The sequence below is a fragment of the Megalopta genalis genome, chromosome 1 (assembly GCF_051020955.1).
Source record: "Megalopta genalis isolate 19385.01 chromosome 1, iyMegGena1_principal, whole genome shotgun sequence".
NCBI lineage: Eukaryota > Metazoa > Arthropoda > Insecta > Hymenoptera > Halictidae > Megalopta > Megalopta genalis.
In genome coordinates, this window is record NC_135013.1 from 2,233,958 (window position 1) to 2,254,740 (window position 20,783).

General features: G+C 42.3%; 1 protein-coding gene across 8 annotated transcripts in view; it reads left to right on the top strand.

Moving 5' to 3' along the window:
* The window catches only part of LOC117221546 (uncharacterized), a 182,147-nt gene that overhangs the window by 131,418 nt on the left and 29,946 nt on the right, over positions 1-20,783 (top strand). For 3 of the 8 annotated variants that reach the window (XR_013032687.1, XM_076518692.1, XM_076518689.1), the window contains exons 3-4: positions 6,220-6,266; positions 6,504-7,110. The exons of 4 other annotated variants lie outside the window; for them this stretch is intronic. Coding sequence is in view for 3 of the 4 variants with exons in the window: in XM_076518692.1 (XP_076374807.1) it covers positions 6,220-6,266; positions 6,504-6,729 (273 nt within the window). In the remaining variant the exon portion in view is untranslated. Of the gene's footprint in view, positions 1-6,219; positions 6,267-6,503; positions 7,111-20,783 lie in introns of those variants that run through there. One more of the 8 variants, XM_076518703.1, reaches the window with a different exon arrangement.

Sequence of the window (20,783 nt, forward strand, 5' to 3'; positions counted from 1 at the left end):
GCCGGTCGGTTTTATTTTCGTTGGCCGTAAAGGATCGACACGCGGCGTCGATATAATTTTCGTATCGTTTGCATCGCTCGCGGCTCTGTTGCGGCACGTAAAACAACAACCGCGAAATGGACGGACGGACGAACGAACGAACGAACGAAACGAGCCACTTTCCTTTCTCGCTGGTTGGATCCGTCGATCCCGGTCGATCGATGTGATATAATCGGGGCCGAGATACGCCGCCGCGAAAACGCTGTTTTCCGTTCCGATCACTCGCCGCACTGTCTTTCGATAAATCGTATCTGATCCGACAAACTAAGCGTCTGTTATAAACTTTCTTCGCCCGTCGCACGTAGAAAGCACCTATCATCGTTCCAAGCAAACGAAAGAAAACGATGTACAGCCGCTTCGAGCACAGATTACGGTGCACCAATTTCTGTTCCCGTTCGTCCCGCGAATATGCACCGGCTGTAACAATCGTATACAGTCGGTCGCAAAAACATCGCAGCACCTTTTCGAAGGGAGTAACATTTTTCAAACGTTCGGATCAAAAAACTGAAATTTTTTTTAGAAGATACGAGCACTAGTCTGGCGGACAATGGCTAAAAGATAGTTTTATAAAATTGATTCGGATAAAAGAAGTTAAAAAATAAAAGATCCTTTCGATTTCTTTATCTAAATTTTTGTAATGAAAATTTCAGAAATGCGTTTCGTATATATGTATATACACAGGGTGTCCCAAAAATGTCTCGCGATCCAGAAATGGGGGATTCCTGAGGTCATTCGAAGCAACTTTTTCCTTTGCAAAAATTTTCTGCGAGGAACCGTTCATGAGTTATTCACGATAAACGCTGACCAATGAGAGATCGCGACGCCCCGCCCTCGCGACCACTGCTGCTGCGTCAGCTGGCCGGCGCGACGCGGCATTGGCCACAAGGGCGAGGCGCCGGCCGCAGTCGCTCTCCGATTGGTCAGTGTTTTTCGTTGATAACTATTAAACGGAGCGGCGGATTGTATTTTCGCTAAGGAAAAAGTTTTACTTGTAATTAGCTCAGCTACCCCACATTTCCGTACTGGGAGACATTTTTGAGACACCCTGTATATACACACACATATATATGAAATTGACAATTTGACAAACAAATTTGCTAACGTTAAAATTATTCCGAAATATCACGTAACAATTTTTAGCGGCGAGTCGTAGTCACCGGTCGAGTCGCAAAAAGGATTAAAAGTAGCGATACGTTTTTTCATCTAATTTCTCGCTCTTAAAATTAAGTTATGCAATTTTTATTTCGCGCATAGATCCGCAGCCGGCTCGCAACATTATCTCCGATAAGAACGAGGCACTAAGAGACTCTAAATTGATTATAAAAGTCGAGGGAATGGCGAGTACTAGGTAGGGGGGGGGGGAGGCATAAAATTTCTTATTGGCGGACCTAATGGCCGGAAAACTTGGCATATATCTCTCCCCGAAGGATGCTGCTCGCGCCAAGAAACTGCGCGGCGGTAAGCTCGCGTCCTTCCCGCCTGATAAACCATGTTCGCTTTTTACGGGCCACGGGATGATATATTTTTTCACGGCGACGCGCCGTCGGGGGCCACACGTGGCCGTATCAACGCGCGGAAATGCGCTCGATACATCGGTGGAGGGATGGGGGGAGGGGGCGCACGTACACGGCCGTTCGCTCTGTGTGCCGCGCACACGTGCAACCGACGGCGGATTTTTCTGCGTTGCGCCAGTGAAAGGGAAAGATACCACCGGTCCGGCAGGCCTAGATACCCGAGATCTGTCTATCGTCTACCTGGCTCGTTTGCATTCAGCCGACTTCTCTTCGCCGCGAACTCGAGCCAATGTCCGAGATTTCCGTCTCCTGCGCGCCTATCGACCGCGCGCGATTATCGGGCGAAAACTATGTACAGGGTGTCCCAAAAATGTCTCGCAATCCGGAAATGGCGGGTTCCTCGGATCATTTGAAGCAGCTTCTTCCTTTACAAAAATGTTCTCCGAGGCACCGTTAACGAGTTATTAACGAAAAAGCAGTGACCAATAAGAATCGAGTACGGCTGACGCGAGGCGGCCCAGCCAACTGGCGCGCGAAGCCCAGTTTCGCTCATTGGCTCGATCGCCTCGCGCCAGCCGAGCTCGCCTCTCATTGGTCACTGTTTTTCGTTAATAACTCGTTAACGGTGCCTCGGAGAAAATTTTTGTAAAGGAAAAAGTTGCTTCGGATGACCCGAGGAACCCTCCACTTTCGGATTGCGAGACATTTTTGGGACAGCCTGTATACGTACACACTCCGAATTAATGTATTAGAACTCACGTAGATCGTTAAAGGTTCGCGCAACGCTGCGCTGGGCTGCTTCGACGGTTTCCTTGTAAATCCGTAATGACCATTCCCATTGAGAAAAGTCCGTGATCGATATCGCCGTTCATTTGGATCGCTGCGCCGGACGTGCGCGCCCGTTTTAATTGAAAGGACTCTTCCGCAGTGTTCGCGGGAGAAATCCGAAAAATTCTCGCTTGAATTCGATTCCTCGACTCGCGTCCTCCGTTCACTTCTCTCGTCCCTCTTCAACACGCCGGACAAACTGTTCCGCGCGATTTTTATCGTTTCCCGATGGCAAGTTAAATATTTGCGAACGCGTTTTTTTTTCAATGGCCGACACGAGAAGACGCGCGTATAGTTCTCGTTAATTTACAAGTTATCCTCCTCTTGTTTATATTTCGCTCGTTCGCCGCTGTGTTTGCACGGCTCGACGACTGGAGATCGTTAGCGATTTGATGACTCAATGCTTAACAGTGATCCGAACGGCGCCCGCTGCCGGTGTTTGTTTGTCTTCTACAAATGAATGCAATCAGTCATAGTTACTTAAGCTCCGGCGTTCCCTTCGCGAGCGTACCGCGATCTTCCGCTCTCTCTTTCTCTCTCTCTCTCTCTCTCTCGTGCGCTCTCTTTCTCTCTCTCGTGCTATCTCTCTCTCGCTCTCTCTCTCTCGCTCTCTCGTTCTCTCTCGCGCTCTTTCTCTCGCGCTATCTCTCTCTCTCGCGCGCGCTATCTCTCTCTCGCGCTCTCTCTTTCTCTTGCGCTATCTCTTTCGCGCTATCTCTCTTCATCTCGCTCTCTCTCGCTCTCTCGCTTTCTCTCGCGCTCCCTCTCTCGCTCTCTCTCTCCTCTCTCGCTCTCTCGTTTTCTCTCTCGCTCTCTCTTTCGCTCTCTTTCTCTCTCGCGCTATCTCTCTCTCGCGCTATCTCTCGCGCTATCTCTCTCGCGCTATCTCCCTCTCGCTCTCTCTCTCTTTCGCTCTCTCTCTCTCTCTCGTTCGCAGACCGAATCGGCGACGGAAAGTCAGAGAGAAAAAGAGTGGATGCGCGAAATCAATTCTCAGCGTGTACTACGTAATTCGGAAAACCTTATTTGGCGGCACTGTCAAGACGTAGGTTTCAGTGGAAAATGGACGGGAGAGCGTTTCGCGCGGGTCACGGATCGAGCTTTACGCGCTTCTGACCAGGAGGAAATCAGCGAATTTTTTCAAAAGTCGCTTCTTGAGAAACATATAATATTTACAAAACCGACAATAAGATTTCGATAATAAGTATTTCAAGGAAACGGCGGGATTCCCGAGGTGATTCGAAGCAACTTTTTCCTTAGCGAAAATGCGATCCGCGGCTTCGTTTACGAGTTATCAGCGAAAAACGGTGACCAATCAGAAGCGAGCTCGGCTGACGCGCGGCTGACTCGGCTAACGAGCGCGCGAAGCCTAGCTCCGTTCATTGGCTCGGCCGCCTCGCGCCGGCCGAAGTCGCCTCTGATTGGTCGCCGTTTTTCGTTAATAACTCGTAAACGAAGCCGCGGATTACACTCTCGCTAAGGAAAAAGTTACTTCAAATCACCTCAGGAACCTCCTATTTCCAGATCGCGAGACATTTTCGGGACAGCCTGTATATAAGTATTTCGACATCTGTGCATTGTTTTTTCGTGTCCTTGGTCGATATCGATCGTACTACACGATCGAACGGACCCGAACAGCTCACCGGCAGTGTGTACATATTTACGCGTGTCTCCTTCGGTAGAGGCTACGGTGAAACAACGTTGCACAACGCGGACGACGGCAAAGTTCGTCTCGTTCTCATTCATTAATAACAAAGGCTGATTACATGAATGTTTATGCTAACGCGAGAGACACGTACTGTACACGGTGCCGTGAATCATCGGTTACTACAAGGTGTACATAACGGGACACACTACGTATCGCGATATTTCTACGGTAGGACGAAAGAAAAGCGCGATACAAGCGACTCTCCTAATTTTGCGAGAGCAGAATTTTAAAGGTCGCCGACGGTAAACATTGCGAAACGGTAAACAACAGATCGATATATAAAATGTCGCAACATGGGACGTTGGTCGTTTGAAAACGAAAAATTTGTTCGACGAATTTAGGTTATAAATAATACCTATCGATCTGTTGTTGTATACGGGGTGTATATATGGGGGTTCCTGAGGCAATTTCAAGTAACTTTTTCCTTAGCGAAAATGCAATCCGCGGCTTTGTTTACGAGTTATCAGAGAAAAACGCTGACCAATCGGAGAGCGACTGCGGCCAGCGCCTCGCTTTTGCGGCCAATGCCGCGTCGCGCCGGCCAGCTGACGCGGCGGCAGTGGTCGCGAGGGCGGGGCATCAGCGATCTCTCATTGGTCAGCGTTTTTCGTGAATAACTCATGAACGGTGCCTCGCAGAAAATTTTTGCAAAGGAAAAAGTTGCTTCGAATGACCTCAGAAATCTCCCATTTCTGGATTGCGAGACATTTTTGGGACACCCTGTGTATATATATCTACGAAACGCATTTCTGAAATTTTCATTATAAAAATTTAGATAAAGAAATCGAAAGAATCTTTTATTTTTTAACTTCTTTTATCCGAATCAATTTTATAAAACTATTTTTTAGCCATTGTCCGCCAAACTGGTCCTGGTATCCTGTGAAAAAAATTCCAGTTTTTTGATCCGACCGTTTAAAAAATGTATTTCCCTTCGAAAAAGTGCCGCGATGTTTTTGCGACTGACTGTATACGATTGTTTCAGCCGGTGCGATATTCGCGAGACGAGCGCGCGAAGCCCAGTTCTCTATATAACCTATAACGTTATAACTGATCTTATCTGCCAAAAAGTCAATAAATAAATAAATAAGTAAATAAATAGACGATTCCGAAGAGTTTTAATTCCAGAACCAGGATTATATCAATCTGCTGTATTAACAAACACGAATGAAACTACAATAACACAGAAAATGTTCGTTTACCTGATGACGTTCATCCGTTGCACAGATCAGGCTACCCACTTTTGCCGCGACGAATGGACAAAAAGTTTCTGGGTGAGCGTGCGTGCACGGCGAAGCGATCCGCAAGCATGATTAAAGCCGAGTGCCGCAAATGTGGCTCTTCCTTGATCAGAAGTTTAACGATTTACGGGAAATTAGGACTCGCCGTTCGCCGTATCGTGGATCGGCGGCGAGCGCGCCGCGCGGCAGGAAAAGGGGGGGAGGGGATTCATTTGCTGTCGGTAGAGGCAGCAGCGACGACAGTCGTTACAGCAGATCAACGTGTGTAAACGAGAGAAAGAGAGAGAAGAAAATGGACGAACGAACTGCTGCACAGTGGGCCGGATCGAAGATTTAAGTGACTTTTTGACAAAACCCTAATTTTCTCATATCGATGTCCAGTCAATTTTTATTGCTTGTTAAATGTCCATCACCCTCGAAAGTGGGAATATTAATAAAAATGATTATAAATTGTAATAGATACGACAATTTAAAGTTGAACATTTTCGAGCACTACATTCGACGCCAAAAAATATGCTTCTTTTCCTCGCAATGTCCCGACGAACCTAATTAATTTTTTCCTTTGCTTTCTTTTCTTAACATTAGGAGGCAATATTTCTCGTTAGGAAACAGTAGCTTGAATTAAGATTATCGTATCCTATATATGAAAAATATAATGTTTGATAAAATCCAAATGGGTAAAAATTCTTTACATTCGACAAGGAATATCTTTTGACACCCAAGGACTCACAGTTTCGGACGAACGGTATATTTTCAGGATACTTTCATCTACGTAATTCTGTAAAAGTTATATACCAAGACGAACCAAATTGTGAATTATTACGTTTCAAAGATATCAACGTTACGTTACTTTGAGGTTATAGATATTGAAGATAATCTTTATGTGTTCCAGTCGGTATTACACTCACACTGGTTACGAGGACCAACTAGTAATTCCAGGTACGTTAGTATTGTAATGTTACAAATAGTTTGTAACATTATATTCGAACAATTTTTTTTTCACAAAAAATGTCAATGAAAATTAATTAAAAATTATTGTTCAACAAATGTAAACAAAATTTAATTATCTATAATTGAAAATAACTATTTTTTAAAATATTTTTGTTGAAAATTTCATTGCAATATCTTTGATGGTTCAAAAGTTATAACAGAATGTCACGGAATTTCTCGATCCAGATCACTGCGTGCCGCCTGGTCCAGTTCCACAAGGACGCCGAGAGCACCGATCCGTTCTAATCGGTTGAACTTCTTCGATCGATCGGGAATTTTCGTTCGTCGCTGTTGTTCGGCAACAATGCGAACCGTCCCCGGCCGATCGAAGGTGAAAGCGCGGAGAAATTCACGGTTCCTTTTATCGTTCGCGAATGAATCGCATCGAAACGACAAAACGAAATGCTCGTAATTAACTTTCTACGAAACGCGTAACTTCGCCGACGCGATGGCGTTCTACGATGCCTTTGTAATCGTCGCTCGTAAATCATACGCGGCTTTCCATGTTCTTGCCGATCGGTAATGGACGGAGCACCGGGAACCTCGACGCATCCTGCGTTTTTCTTGTTGAAAACAACCGATCTGTATGGAACATAACCTCTACGATATGGAAGCGTGGAAATAATCGAGAGCGTGACAATCGAGTAAATCGGTCATACGTTTGCCGGAGAAAAAGCGGGAAATTTTTAGTTGTTATATTTTATATTTTTAGTATAATATAATTTTAGTTATAATATTGTTTTCTCGCTCTTTGTATGGAAACCAAATATACAGGGTTCCATGATTATGTTAATAGCTTGAAAGGGGTGATTCCTGAGGTGATTCGAAGCAACTTTTTCCTTTACAAAAATTTTCTCCGAGGCACCGTTAATGAGTTATTAACGAAAAACAATGACCAATCAAAGGCGGGAGCTCGGTTGGCGCGTGGCGACCGAGCCCACGAGCACTCGAAGGCCCAATTCCGTTCATTGGCTCAGCTTCCACTCGAAATTGAAACGAAGGAAACCGAGGGGTTCCTAACGTTCCTCGGGTGATTCGAAGCAACTTTTTCCTGAGCGCAAATGCAATCCGCGGCTTCGTTCACGAGTTATCAACGAAAAACACTTGACCAATGAGACGCGAGCTCGGCTGGCGTGTGGGCCAGTTCCGCTGGCGCGAGACGGCCAAGCCAATGAGCGGAGCCGAGCTCGGACCGCTCGCTGGTTCGGCCGCCGCGCGCCAGCTGATCTCTTGTCTCATTGGTCACTGTTTTTTCGTTAATAACTCGTGAACGAAGCCTCGGAGAAAATTTTCGCAAAGGAAAAAGTTGCTTCAAATGATTCGAGGAACCCGCCATTTCCGGATTACGAGACATTTTTGGGACACACTATATAAGGCGTGTTTAAACAAAACTCGGATGATGTACCAGGAGAAGAAACTGGGATCCGTTAAAAATCTTCGAGACAGAGCGCAGATCATAAAGAACGCGTCGACGTTCGAGAGACTTATCTCATCCGGTAAATCCTCGGTGTTCGACGGCTGGAGGCTCCCCGAAGATCCATCGAGTCCCAGAAACGGGAGATTGCCGTCACGAGGCTAATTGATCGCGAGGACAATGGTTTTTTTATCCGAGTGACAACATCGTCCGCGCGCTGCTAAGAATCGGCACGGGTGAAAGCGACGGGACGCGACGCGACGGGGACCGACGCCGCGTACCGGAATGCATTCCTGCGCGCAGGCCAGCCCGTTCCTCGTGCTGTTTCTGTGTAATTACATTAATAATCGTATCACTGGGTTTCCAATGTCCTGAGTGCCCGTTCCCGTGGTTAGGCCGGCCAGCCGCGTAGTACCGTCACCTTTGACGTTCGACGGCACTGCGCAAACATTTCCAACGAAGCGACCGCGGAACACGTTGCTCTTTCGAGCACTATCTTGTCTGAGTTTTGATGTCGAGAGCGACCAAGCCACGCCTTCTTGGGACTCTCACTGTACTTACTTTTCATATTTATCTTAGTTTCTTTGTTCCTACTTTCTTTTGTTGGTTATCCTCTTGTAGAAATACCTCCTTATTGTGCAGTTATTCTCTTTGCCAATGTGGCTCAAAAGTACGCTTTTTTCTGTTCTCGCTGCTCAAAGTACTTTTGAGCCAATTTGATGTTTGTGAAAAAATGAAATTTCACAATTTTGAGCACTGAATCTAGAAAACGCGTACTTATGAGCCATTTTTGACCCCGAAGAATTGAAATTTCGTACTTTTGAGCCAATTTCGTACGTGAAAAAGAATTAAATTTCATACTTTTGAGCACTGAAACTAAAAAACACGTACTTTTGAGCCATTTTCGACTCCGAAAAATTAAAATTTCGTACTTTTGAGCTCTGAGAGGGTAAAAGAGAATGTATCAAGCCAATTTTATACCTGAAGAAATGAAATTTCGTACTTTTGAGCACCGAAATTAGAAAACGTGTACTTTTGAGTCATTTTTGACGCCGGAGAATTGAAATTTCGTACTTTTGAGCCAATTTCGTATGTGAAAAAGAATTAAATTTCACACTTTTGAGCACTGAAATGAGAAAACACGTACTTTTGAGCCATTTTGACCCCGAATAATTGAAATTTCGTACTTTTGAACCAATTTCGTACGTGAAAAAGAATTAAATTTCACACTTTTGAGCACCGAAAGCAGGAAATGCGTACTTTTGAGCCATTTTTGACTCCGAAGAATTGAAATTTCGTACTTTTGAGCACTGAGAGGGTAAAAGAGAGTGTTCCAAGCCAATGTCGCACCTGAGGTAATGAAAGTTCGTACTTTTGAGCACCGAGAGCATAAACGAGCGCACTTCTGAGCCATTTTCGTTACTGGTAAATTAATTTTGAGCACAAATAATATAAAAGACCGTACTTCTTGGAACGCCATTTGCTCACGGCACGTTCTACCCTCTTTAAAAATCTATTTTCACCCACTGACACACAAAAAAAATATCAACAAACACCTTTATACAATCTAAAATGAAAGCTATCTGATTCTACTACCTACGTATTTGGAAACGTAAAATCTGTTCTTAAATCCGACTTTTCAAAATTCAAACGTCACCCGCACACTTAGAAACTTTGACAATGGAGCGTGGTACTCCCAGAGGGTGCGTCGAACAAAAAACTGCGAGAGTCGAGGCTGCGAGCCAAAATGGTTGAGGGAAGCTACGCTCTAGAATCCGGAGTTCGGATTGCAATTCCGAATGCAACTAGAGTGCGTCTAGTGGCTGGCGAGTGTTAATTCGGAATTCTTTTGTGAGTCGGTGGCAAGGTGACGGGCGTTAGCTAAATGGCCGTGCGACCAGAGGCAGCTCCTGAAAAAGGGCGCAACGGTCGGGGATCGATTCCACGCGGATGCTGAAGTTTCGCATTGTTACGCGGGCTGACCTTTATCGTAGCACACGGTGTTCCGCCTTCCTGCCTCGCCGGTAGTTCCCACGGGACGGCGCTCGCTTTTCTCGCCAGCACACGTTTCTCTCTCTCTCTCTCTCTCTCTCTCTCTCTCTCTCTCCTCATCTCGCTCTCTCTTGCGTTATCTCTCTCTCTCTCTCTCTCTCTCTCTCCTCATCTCGCTCTCTCTTGCGTTATCTCTCTCTCTCGCTCTTTCTCTCTCTCTCGCTCTTTCTCTCGCGCTATCTCTCTCTCTCTCTCCATCTCGCTCTCTCTCGCGCTCTTTCTCTCTCGCTTCTCTCTCTCGCGCTATCTCTCTCTCGCACTCTCTCTCTCTCGCTTACTCTCTCGCGCTCTCTCTCTCGCGCTCTCTCTCACGCTATCTCTCTCTCGCGCTCTCTCTCTCTCGCTCTCTCTCCCGCTCACTCTCGCTGTCTCTCTTGCGCTCTCTCTCTCTCTCTCTCTCACGTTCTCTCGCGCTCTCTCTCTCTCACGCTCTTTCGCTCTCTCTCTCGCGCTCATTCTCGCTCTCTCTCTCTCACGCTATCTCTCTCTCGCTTTCTCTCTCGCTCTCTCTCTCGCTCTCTCTCTTGCTCTCTCTCTCTCGCTCTCTCTCTCGCTGTCTCTCTTGCGCTCTCTCTCTCGCGCTCTCTCTCACGCTATCTCTCTCGCGCTCTCTCGCGCTCTCTCTCACTCTCTCTCTCTTGCGCTCTCTCTCTCGCGCGCTCTCTCTCTCTCTCTCTCTCTCGTGCTCTCTCTTTCTTGCGCTCTCTCTCTCTCTCTCTCTCTCTCTCTCTCTCTCCCTCGAAAATAACGATCGAACATAGAAAACATTTGATCGATTAGAGTTGAATTCGCGGACTCGGCTCGATGCCGCACAGCAAGTGGTTAAACCGCGGATTTGATCACGCCGAAGTAAAAGGGAAATATATTACCGTCATGTATCAAACGCTCGTTCAAGGTCAGCGGAGGTCGCAGGCATTAGAAAGGTTGAAAACGAGCATACATTCCGAACGATACTGAAATAGAAAGGTTATAAATCCTAGCTGTTCGAAGAAACGGTCGATTCTATTAAAAAAAATAATAATAATAAAAAAACAATCGGGTCGAGCTAGCTCGAATCGCTACCTTCGAATCGCCTTAATGCGATCTTTCGGGGCAAACTTGTTAATTATTAAAATTAACAATTATATAAAATTATATATAACATAATTATAAAAATATAACCTAAAAATTGTTAATTTTATAAAATAAAACCTAACGCGATCTTTCGGGGCAAACTTGTTAATTATTAAAATTAACAATTATATAAAATCATATATAACATGATTATAAAAATATAACCTAAAAATTGTTAATTTTATAAAATAAAACCGTCTTTTCGATGGAATATTTTAACACCGCTGGCGTTCGTAAAAGTTAAACGCGCAGCGAAAAGGTTGATGCTCGTTTGTCAACGATGCAGGCGGTCGTTGCAAGAAAAGAAAAAAGGAAGGAGAAATAGATACATCGGAAGTGTTTTCTGCGATCGATGATGCCGTGCGACACGCGAGCCCGCGCCGATTGATTTCGCGTCGCTCGAAACGGCGCGGCGCGATTCGACCCGGTAAGCGTATGCGACTCTACTTTTCCAGGATTCCCGTGAAAATTCTGTCTTACTTTCTATCACGTGTCGGCCCGTTACTGCACGCGATAGACGCGTGCGTGCCGCGCGCACGCTCCGCGATAATTGTATAAGACGCTTGAAAAAGTGGAAGAAAGTTCGTATTTCGAAACTTACTACTTTCGTGCGTTACACAGCCGATGGAAAAATCTGCTGAAAGTGGATCAATAGTTCGCCCGATCTACGTTCAAAATTAATTGATGCCGAGACGCCGCGGGCCTCGGCGAAGCAGCGAATTCATTAAGCTGTCATTTTGGATCATTATTGTCAATAATTATTATATATAACATAATGTATATAACACTGTCCGACAAAATCAAACTTTTTTTCTGGGTTTCTATAGCCACTATGAAATTCTTGTAGAGCTTCACTTCCTGAACAAGAATCCGAAAACCGAATTGCTCCATCACCCTCAGTTTTTTAAATAAACGATCTTTTGTACAAACCCAAAATTGTCGACAAAAATGAGGTATTGCATGAAAAGTATAAACGTTAGAAGGTTCTAATTGGTGTTAAAAGATAGAGGAGAGTTTCCCGAATATAGTGGCATGCGATTTATTAATTGTTTTTGGTCCTAAATAGCAACAAATTGATGTCAAAGTTTAAAAAAGTGTCGAAGTGCGCAGTTTTTCCGCAATATTTTTGTATTTTTACGAAAAGTTCTTTGTTCAGCACGAAAACTCTACCCAGGATCGGATTCTGTAGACATTGTTGAAGAAGGAACGGCCCGGTAAAAGTGTCGGAACGATGTACATTTCGAGTGGATGGAGAAAATGTTCGTCGGCAACATGTGCACGATGTTTTGCCGCCATGTCCTTCGCTGCTCGCTTCTCTCTGTCCGGCAGGGTCGAAGCTATGCGTAATCAACACCGATGGAGGGATCCAATGGGGCACCCACTTTTCGTAAATAATATTTGAATTTTTTTTAGTATTTCAGCGTTTTGTATTTTTTTACATATTTCTGTGAATAATAATCACCAAACTGTGATATATTTCACACAAAAAATCACACCAGAGTATTTGGAGTTGGTAACGAAAGTATTCTAACACTAGCATAATTTTGACTTCTACGCCATATAAGTAAATAAATATTTAAATATATATTTAACGATATGTTTCAAGAAGTTTGACGTTTTGAAAATGATTATTTATTATTTTTTTTTATTTACATATTTTTTTATTTTTATAATTTAAATATAAATTATCGTTATAATTTTAATGATAAATGTATACATGATATACTTGTAATTCGAACAAATTCAGAATAAAATGAATATTTTTTGATCATTATTTTTCTTTTATTATTTCTCCATTTTTAATTTATGATTCACAGTTTGGCGATTATTATCCATAAAAATATGTAAAAGAAGACAGCACATTGAAGTACTAAAAAAAAATGGCACGCCCCACACGCTAAGTGGGTGCCCCATTGGATCCCTCCATCGGTGTTGATTACCCATAGCTTCGGCCCTGTCGGACAGAGAGAAGCGAGCAGCGAAGCACATGGCGGCAAAACGTCATGTACATGTTGCCGACGAACATTTTCTCGACCTACTCGAAATGTACATCGTTTCGACACTTCTATCGGGCCGTTTCTTCTTCAGAAATGTCTACAGAATCCGATCCTGCGTAGAGTTTTCGTGCTGAACAAAAAACTTTTCGTAAAAATACAAAAATATTGCGCAGAAACTGCTCACGTCGACACTTTTTTAAACTTTGACATCAATTTGTTGCTATTTAGGACCAGAAACAATTAATAAATTGCATGCCACTATATTCGGGAAACTCTCCTCTATCTTTTAACACCAATTAGAACTTTCTAACGTTTGTACTTTTCATGCAATACCTCATTTTTGTCGAAAATTTTGGGTTCTTAGAAAAGTTCGTTTATTTAAAAAACTGAGGGTGATGGAGCAATTCGGTTTTCGGATTCTTGTTCAGGGAGTGAAGCTCTACAAGAATTTCATAGTGGCTATAGAAACCCAAAAATCGTGTCGGACAGTGTAATTGTATAATATAATTGTATATAATACAATTACAATTACAATTACGATTACGATTACAATTGCAATTACAATTAAAATTACAATTACAACTACAATTATAATTACAATATAATACAATTATCATTACAATTACAACATAATATAATTACAATATAATACAATTATAATTACAATTACAATATAATACAATTACAATTACAATTATAATTACACTATAATACAATTACAATTAGAATTAGAATTACACTATAATACAATTACAATTACAATTACAATTAGAATTACAATTACAATATAATACAATTACAAGTACAATTACGATATAATACAATTACAAGTACAATTACAATATAATACAATTACAAGTACAATTACAATTACAATACAATTACAATACAATTACAATACAATTACAATACAATACAATTACAATACAATTACAATACAATTACAATACAATTACAATACAATTACAATACAATTACAATACAATTACAATACAATTACAATACAATTACAATATAATTACAATACAATTACAATAAAATTACAATACAATGCAATTACAATACAATACAATTACAATAAAATTACAGTATAATTACAATACAATTACTATACAATTACAATACAATATAATATAATATTACATAATATATATCATGTATAATAATAATTATTATTATTCACCAATTATTACGCTCGAGACACCTGCCACTTGCCCCGCATGTTCTTCGTTCATTCTAGGTTTCTCGCGCTCGCAATTTCTGCACCTCGCGCTTACTTAACCACTCAGCCACGTCGATCAATTTTCCACGCGTTTCGTCGATCGCACCGGGTGGTGCGATTCGTTCGCGGCGAGTTCTTCCAGAATTGTTCAAAAAATGTGCGAAATTTATGAACAAGTTTTACGCAACGATTTTCGTAGAATTTTTTAAAATCGTGCAGGTTTCTCGCGAGATGTAAAATCTCCGTTTCCTCGCGCCGTGTCTACTCATCGTTCCGAACTAGCTGATTAAAGAAATCCCGGCTAGTTCGTGTTCGGATGTAGCCGAAGATTTCACTCGAGTTACAAATGTCCGATTAGCAGCTCCGCTGCGATACGAAGCGGCCGAGGCAATCTGGTTTTCTCGAGTTCGATGTCATCCGAACGAAATCAAGTTCAATGAAATTATCTACTTCGCTGCCCACGTGCACGGAGTTAAGGAATCGGAGTTTGCCTCGATCGAATAACGAGTGTCTCATCATTTTGTCCGTCGGTCTGGTTAAAAATTGTCTAGAAAGTAGTCTAAATATATTATAGCAGTTTAATTAGTTCAATGGACTACTGTACGTTTAAGTAGTTTAAAATGTCTACTTCTTGAAAAAGGAAAAGAATTGACTTGACGAAAATATTGGAGATTCGATATCGCGAGAAAATCTGTTTTATTTCAATTTTTTAAAATAAAAACTATGATTAAATTATTGTCTCTATTTTGCACGAAGGGTCAGAATTTTCTGAATTAATTTGCTGAATTAATATTTGTAAAAAAAATTGTTCTGCTAACATCTTTCATTATCATGCTTTGAGGCTCGGACATAACCTCAACACAACGGACGGTCAAAAAGTAGCGTCATGGTCCACAGTGGGACGAATTCCCGAGAACACGAACTAAATGAATATTATATTGTTATGTTTATACCTTTTATTACAAGTAAAACAGTTTTAATGTTTTTTTAATTGTAGAATCCGATTATAGTATCGATTATTAAAATCTGTCTAATTAATTAATAATTCAAATTTTTACCCTTATTTTCCGCATATTCTATATAGCATCTATATAAAAATAGATATTCAGGTTACAGTTATAATGAATTTTTAGAATAGACTAAAACGCATGCATTTCATTTATGTCATTTTACCGCAGGGAATAATATCGTGTCGTAGGTCATTGTATTCATCTCGACAAACGCTGTTACATCGTGGATAAAAAAATACAGGGGCCCATTTAAAAATATCAATTCGACTTCGATATTTCCCCCACCGCTACATCTGTGAGAATATTGTTTATATCGTCTAACGTTCCACTCTATACCAAACAACTTTTGTAGGAACATATTTTTGATAACTTTAAGCCCTCGCGAAATATCGGGCCAAATAAATCGATGCGGGGAGCGATCCGACGCGAAGGTACATATTCGGCTCGACGCAGGTCGAACGCTTCCGCGGATGCGAACCGATGCAAAAAATTCTTCTTCGGACACCTTCCGCAGGGTCTATCGAGCACGTTTCTGCAAGATTCGTCGTGACGCGGCGCGAATTCCGCCTCGTAGCTCTAATCGAAGCAAGAACGAGATCGAAGAAATAAGGGTTTAAAGAGAACACAATTTCGAGCAGTTAAATTATGTTTATCCCTTTGTCGCTCCTGGGATTTGTAGCTAAAAGTATGCTTTTTAATCGTGCGGAAAGTGCATGTAATCGGATGAAACCTAAACGAAAATTTAATTAGATAAAGTACAACTTACTATATAGTCGTTCTGGAACAGACGTTTCACCGCGTTATCAAATCGCTTGAAACACAATTCGAGGCGACTTTTGGCAACTCGCAACAAGCAAAATGTTAGTTCATGGATATAAGAACCTGTATCTAAAGTTTCATACACTTCCAAAAGTTCCAATTTTTATAAAGCGTGGGCGGTTACCTTCAGACCCGCCGGCAGATGAATTCTCCTTTTCCCCAAGTAACCGATCCGCCACAATTTGTTTATATACAAACTTCGTCCTCCCGACGTCCCAACGTCTAAGCAATGCTCCGCTGGAACAGCCTCACCGATGAGTCATCTAGCGTGTCCCGGCCGAAACACTCTCCCCTCCTTTTTCCACCGAAACCTACGTCTTGACAGAGCCGCTGCATAAGGTTCTCTGATTTACGTAGTACACACCGAGTATTCGTTACAACTCGCAATGCGCAAAATCTTAGTTATAATAACCTATATACATATGTATAAAGTTTCGTACATTTCCAAAAAGGTTGAAAGCTTGACATCAGCTCATGTTTCCGTGGATCCGTGCCACTGTGCGTCGTGTCGCGAAGGAGGCTGGTAGAGCCCGAGGAAGATTTACCCTGACCCACATCCGGTCAAGTTCATTGCTCATCCACGGCACGTTGGCCTTTCCTCGCACGCCTGCCGTCCCCCTTCGCCCCCCTATTCTTTCTCCTGGCCGTGTTCACCTGTCCCAGCGCGACGCCGCGGAATCTCGACGCCCACGATCTTTGTCGCAATCGTTCGCGACACCTGTAACATCGATCACTCGCTGGTCTCCCCCCCCCCCCCCCCCCCCCTCGCCTACTCTTCGTGTCACCAACGCGATCTACGGATTCGCGTTTCAATGGAATTTCGTATCGGACTGCAGAGAAACGTGTGGCGCAAAAATTGCAGCTGGCGCAACAGTGCAGACAGTGCAACAGTGAAGTACACATAAACGTATGAAAACATACAGGGTGTCCCGAAAATGTCTCGCAATCCGGAAATGAGAGGTTCCCGAGGTCATTTGAAGCAACTTTTTCCTTCGCGAAAATTTTCTCCAAGGCTTCGTTTACGAGTTATTAACGAAAAACGCTGACCAATAAGAGACGAGCTCGGTTGGCGCACGGCGGCCCAGCCAACGAGCGCGCGAAGCCCAGTTCCGCTCATTGGCTCGGCCGTCTCGCGTCAAATGATCTCGCCTCTGATTGGTCACTGTTTTTCGTTAATAACTCGTAAACGAAGCCGCGGATTGCATTTTCGCTAAGGAAAAAGTTGCTTCAAATGACCTCAGGAATCCCCTACTTTCGGATTGCGAGACATTTTTGGGACACCCTGTATGTATGCGGGTATAATACAGTTCTTAAGCGTCGCGCTATCAGACAACGCGCAACACACTTTCCAGTCCGATTGTTTGCAGACGGCAACCGCGCGACCGGCTATTACCGATAATGTATACCCTTTCTCGCTTGCATAATCCCGCCTCAAGGTACAATACCTCGTTTTAAAAGTCAGATGAAGTACCTTGAAATTCCCCGGCGGCGAATTTGCATCGCGTTTCGCGTCGAATTTTCGCACGTCAGAAGACTCGACTTCTATCGGCGAGTTCTGTTTTCGCCGTGGACGTATTTATTCGCGCGCATCCTGTTCGACTTATCTACGACCGGAGATGGTATACGTATGTACGGTAATTTCTCCCGGGAAATGCCAAATTTCGGGTTGCTGTGAATTTCCCTGTGCTTGTCTTATGACTATGTAATTTATTGTCACGTCGATGCTGAGGGTCGCCACGCGAATTCAATAGGAAGACAATACAAAACGATACGTGGCCGTCGAATAATGTCACGTGGCCTCAGAATTGCCTCCGAATCGTGTCACGTGGCTTCCGAATTGCCTCTGAATCGTGTCACGTCGAAAATAACTAGTAGTTTATACCACCGAGTAAATATTGAAATTTTAGGTTTATTATTATATCGTCGAGGTAAATTGCGATTTCGCACTCGTTCACAGTCGAATCGGAAATAACTAGTAGTTTGTGCTATCGATATCGGTGCCGAACGGCGCGCAATCTGTGTATTCGAGAAAAATTGCTACGCGAGGAGTGGGGCGGCGACACGTGTGGAGGGGGTCCCGCGCAGCGGCGCAGCGCGTCTACCGGGCGAGCATTGTAATTCTGAACTACGACGGCGACGCGACGCGACGCGGAGCTGCGGGTATAATACGATACGATAGGTGCCACCCTGTAGACGCGCCGCGCCGCTGCGCGGGACTCTCGCGCGTGCGTCGCCTGCCCCCACTCCTCGCGTAGCGACTTTTCCCGAATACACTGCGCGTGATACGCGTGTCGCACCAGCGGCCGTTAACGTCAGTTTGCGCCATGGCACAACCGTTGCGTCGGCGGCCGCTAAAGCGTTAATGTGCACCGGCATGCTGGCCGCTGCCTTTTTTTCGCCGATCGCCCCGAGTTTTCTGTAAAAACGAGCCGCGAGGCCCGAAGAATCACGGCTTAGTATTCTCGGATCTGCCGGTTTCGATTCCGATCTCCGAATATTTCTGGGGGAAATTACTGTACTGACTTTCACGTCGAGCCAGTGATTCGAGTCGTGGGAATTGTCGCGAGGTTCGGCAATTTTTTTGTTCAAATCCAAGTTCCAATTGAACGCGGCGTTGCGTTATGAATAATTTCAGGGGCTCGATTCGGGCCGTTTAAAAAATGTAAACGAAGAGAGCAACGTTCGGGGCGGGCGCAGGCGCGGCTTTTTAAATTACGCATGCACCGTGTCGGGGGTGAAAGTCGATCTCGTCGGAGCAAATCAACCTTCGACTCTGTAGAATTTACGGGGGCTTTAGACGCCGGCGAATTTTCGTGGGCGGACACGTGCCGACAATTGTTTTCGCGAGAAATCGTTTATTTATAGTATAAATATGGTGGTCCACATTTTTCTCACTGTGAGAAGCAAGGAGTATTATTGTTTACTAACGTACATATTGTTTATTGACGAAATGTGTAATTAAAATTATTTACAGTTCTGATAGTTTACAGTTACGTTTACTTACAGTTAGGGTAATTTATAGTTAAGATGATTTACAGTTAAGATAATTTGTAGTTATGTTAAATTACAGTTAACTTAATTTACAATTGAGATAAGTTACAGTTAAGACAATTTACAGTTAAGTTAATTTACAATTAAGATAAGTTACAGTTAAGACAATTTACAGTTAAGTTAATTTACAATTAAGATAAGTTACAGTTAAGACAATTTACAGTTAAGTTAGTTTACAATTAAGATAAGTTACAGTTAAGACAATTTACAGTTAAGTTAATTTACAATTAAGATAAGTTACAGTTAAGTTAATTTACAGTTGAATCTTTATACAAAAATAAAAGTTTCTCGATTCAACAGAAAACGAAAGATAATATATTCCTTGATGTACCAATTTTAATCAATTAAGAACGACATAAAAACATTTTTATAAACGTCTTAATTTTTTAATATTTAACATAATAAATTTCCACATAAATCCATCAAATTCACGGTCTATTTATCACCGTCATTACTTTCAACAACAACAAAAAAGGAAAGAAAGACCAAAAAAGGGAGCAAATCGAATCCGATAAAAACGTACAAAAATTCGCCAGAAAATTGTTAAATATTTTCAATTCGCTGGTAAAAATGATTCGCTGCTCCGATGATACATTTCACCGCTTACTATGCGTCGCGAGCAAACGCGTTACGAGAGGGTGTCCGGTATGTCAACGTCGTCGTCGTCGTGCAATTACGTAATTAATGAGGCCGATTACACCGTTAATTATGCCGGCGTGTTTTGAAGCGCGGGCCGCGCGCGCTTCATTTGAAGAAAGTATCGCGCCGGGATCCGGATTTGTCGGTGCCTCGCGTCCCGCGACAGAGCAATCAGAGCACCGCCGAGGAGTGGCTGGCGTGTGCTCGACGACGAGCGTAATCACAGGGACTACAAACGTAATTGCTCGAGGGAGTTCTGTAATTCTCGCGGCGCGGCCGTTGATGTTCCTGTTAATCAGCGTCCTTCGACCGTTTAGGGGACGACGGGTGCGAATCTTTCGGCGTCCATCGTTTCTGGAAGCAGCGTGGCTTTCGTTTCTTGCCATTGAGCGGGTTAAAATCAGTGCGGCGCGAAATAGAATAACATAATATTATAGTACACAAATAATAATAATAATATAGAAATACTAATAATATATACAAATACCAACAATATACAAATAATAATAATATACAAATATTAATATACAAATATTAATATACAAATACTAGTAATATACAAATACTAATAATATACAAATAATAATAACATACAAATACTAATAATATACAAATATTAATATACAAATACTAATAATATACAAGTACTAGTAATATACAAATAATAATAATATACAAATACTAATAATATACAAATACTAATATACAAATACTAATATACAAATACTAATAATATACAAATATTAATAATATACGAATAATAATAATATATACAAATACTGATATACAAATATTAATAATATACGAATAATAATAATATACAAATACTTAATATATAAATACTAAAAATGTACAAATAATAATAATAATGTACAAGTAATATAATAATACAAAACAAAATAATAACTTCATTTATCGACGGGATAAACCATTTGTTACGGTGAGCAATAATACGGTAGCGATAAAAATGAAAAAAAAAACACAAACTTAAATGTGAAAGCTTGAAAGAAAAACTTCCTTTTTATTGTTTACTAACACGTGTATCGTTTATCAATTTATCGTATCGTATTACCAAATGTATTGTTGAGATTATACATGTATAGACATAAAATTCATTTGTAGTAATTTCATAATTTATTTCACTGGTCT